Genomic DNA, 2500 nt, shown 5'->3' on the forward strand with positions numbered 1-2500 from the left:
GCCCCAGCACCCAAAAACATACATCTCCTGCACATTGATACACACACATGTTCCTCGCTAATGTTTGTGTACTATATCGCCAACTGCAGGGATCAGTTTTGGTTTTCTACGGTTTACGGCTTCGCTTCGTTCATGTTGTGATTGGCTATAGTTATTTATATTGAAAGGAATACGTGAAAAAACTGTATTACATAAATAAATCGTTTTGGAAATCATGTTCCCGCAACCCCAACATTTTATCAGTATGATCATTGTCATTTTTATAATCATTTATATGTAAAAGTGCATAAAAAGTGATTTTTTGTAAAGCAAGGATAAAATAAATACCGTCCCCAACAGTAAGTGCCAGTATAGATGAACAGATTACTCTGTGATTTTCCACAAAATTTGCTAAGGAATTCAGTGGTAAATGGACTGGCAAAGCCGACCTTCTATTTCCTGTGAGACCTTGATATCTCCTGTAAGTCATTGGTCTCACCAAACGGGGATTTACCAAGCGCGTTTTTATTCATTATCATTCTTTAAGGAACATGTCCCTTGCAGTGGTCGTGGGGATATTGTAGATAATTATACATACATAAACTATATGCAGAGAAATAACCAATTTATGATAATACTAATCATTTATAGATATCAAATTTGAGAACAGGCATTATCTCTACAAAAAAATAATTATTAACGTTACCCAATATAGGTGCAAGAGATATACCCTCAGGCTGGGATGTTTTCGTAAAGTTGGCAGCTACAGCCTGTGACCTCCACAACATCCACAACCTGAATGATCAAGAAGAAAATTCTCAATACCAGGTAAGCCAAGAGGTATTAGAGAATGTAAAAGGATTACCACTAAACACACTGGACGGCAGCCAGATAATGTGGGTGTGCAGTAGAATCGGTGAGATAGTAGACGAGAAAAAGAAAGAAAAAAATTCCCTGAGATATATTATAGGGTTGGGTATTGATTTTCTTTTTTTGAACTTGAATAATAATCCAGAATGATAACATCCATATACTCGTCTCAGTGCACGCTTTTGCTAAATACAAATTCCATGTTTCTGAGATTTCCATGATCTCTCACTGGGCTCTCCTGTTTCCAGAACAAGAATGAAAACCGCTTTCGACGCCAAGTGTTCGCAGAGAAGAAGCCCAGATATAAGAGCTTTTTAGGCGACATATCGGCCTTCTTGCCGCTGGTGCAGTGGAATATCCCGTCTAACCGCTTCATATGGCTGCCCAGTGAAGACGAGAAAGAGAAGATGTAATTATGGTTGCAACACGTGTAAGGTATTGCAATGAAGTTCCAGAGACATTTTACATTTGTTGATACTATCGGGGATTAGTACTTTTCCCAATTAAATGCCATTTTTAGAAATACGTCCGTGTGTATTATATTCATGCTGTTTGAAATTTATGTCAGTTCTTTGTTCACTAATAAAAATAAATAGATAAATTGAGCTTTTTAGTATTGGCATTTTCTTTCACTCATCCTTCCTCTCGTAATGACAAACGAGCTAAAACGTTTGAAAAATAGTTGCTTGCAAAATCATTGCTAGGAGCAATAGGATAAAACCACCTTGAGAGACATGCCAAGTATATTGCTAAACTATGGGGCGTCGTGTGAATTAGAAAACAGAGGAAAAGACATGAAAAAGAAGCAGAGTGTGCACAACTACTCACCGCATATGAAAACGAATGAACTATATCCGTCATTTCCGACGACTACTGCTTGCGTGATACCTCAAGCGTGATAGAAATGAGAAGGCAGTTAACATTTATTGAGTTGCTAAATGTATTCGTACTTATACTTGGCATCTCTCACATAATCAAGCAAGAATATGCCAACGACTAAAACCACTGTAATTAAGACAGATTGAGTAGGTCTCAGAACTGAGGCCCAGTGTAGGGCTTTGGACTCTAACCCTCGACTCAACTAATTTTCTCCCCCCCCCCCCCTTTCCTTCTCTTCTTCATTCCCATCTTCCGTCCACTGCTCCCAATCATTAACTCTTTTTATTCTTTTCTTCACAGTACTTCATCATAATGCTATATGGCCACTGATGTCTGGCCCATTTATTCGTTTGACCATTAACCATTCTGGAAATCCACAAACATCGTCTTACTGTACCTAAAAACTCCCTTACCTGGGGACTTTGCCCTCAGGCCCCAACCTACCTTAGATGTTGACGGCAGAAAATTTTCTGTAATAAATACAACCGATTTGTCAGTTAAGTCGATTGTTTAGCCAGTAGTTTGTCCGCCTTTGGTGGACTGGTAACATTTTATTAGTGGAGATAGTATATTAAAGACTCCTTGACTACTTTGAAGAATTGTTCGATGATACGTCAAACGTGAAAACCTTCATGTCAGTTATAATAGACAAACTTATTTTTAACAGCGACATTAGATACGTTACTGTCTCATCTATTTTGTCCCCTATTGCATCTTGTGTCTTGTTTCTGTGGAACACAATAGTGGCACTTCCGTAAATAAGCGGTAAACC

The 2500-nt window shown here is 38.2% G+C and overlaps 1 protein-coding gene across 1 annotated transcript in view; it reads left to right on the top strand.

The window, feature by feature from the left end:
• The window catches only part of LOC119575114, a 3287-nt gene extending 1912 nt beyond the window's left edge, over positions 1-1375 (top strand). Inside the window, exons 4-5 of the mRNA XM_037922535.1 lie at positions 695-807; positions 1098-1375. Coding sequence (XP_037778463.1) covers positions 695-807; positions 1098-1262 — 278 coding nt within the window. The 3' untranslated portion in view covers positions 1263-1375. The remainder of the gene's footprint in view (positions 1-694; positions 808-1097) is intronic.
• Positions 1376-2500: the final 1125 nt, after the last annotated feature.

This window comes from Penaeus monodon, chromosome 7 (assembly GCF_015228065.2).
Source record: "Penaeus monodon isolate SGIC_2016 chromosome 7, NSTDA_Pmon_1, whole genome shotgun sequence".
Taxonomy (NCBI): domain Eukaryota; kingdom Metazoa; phylum Arthropoda; class Malacostraca; order Decapoda; family Penaeidae; genus Penaeus; species Penaeus monodon.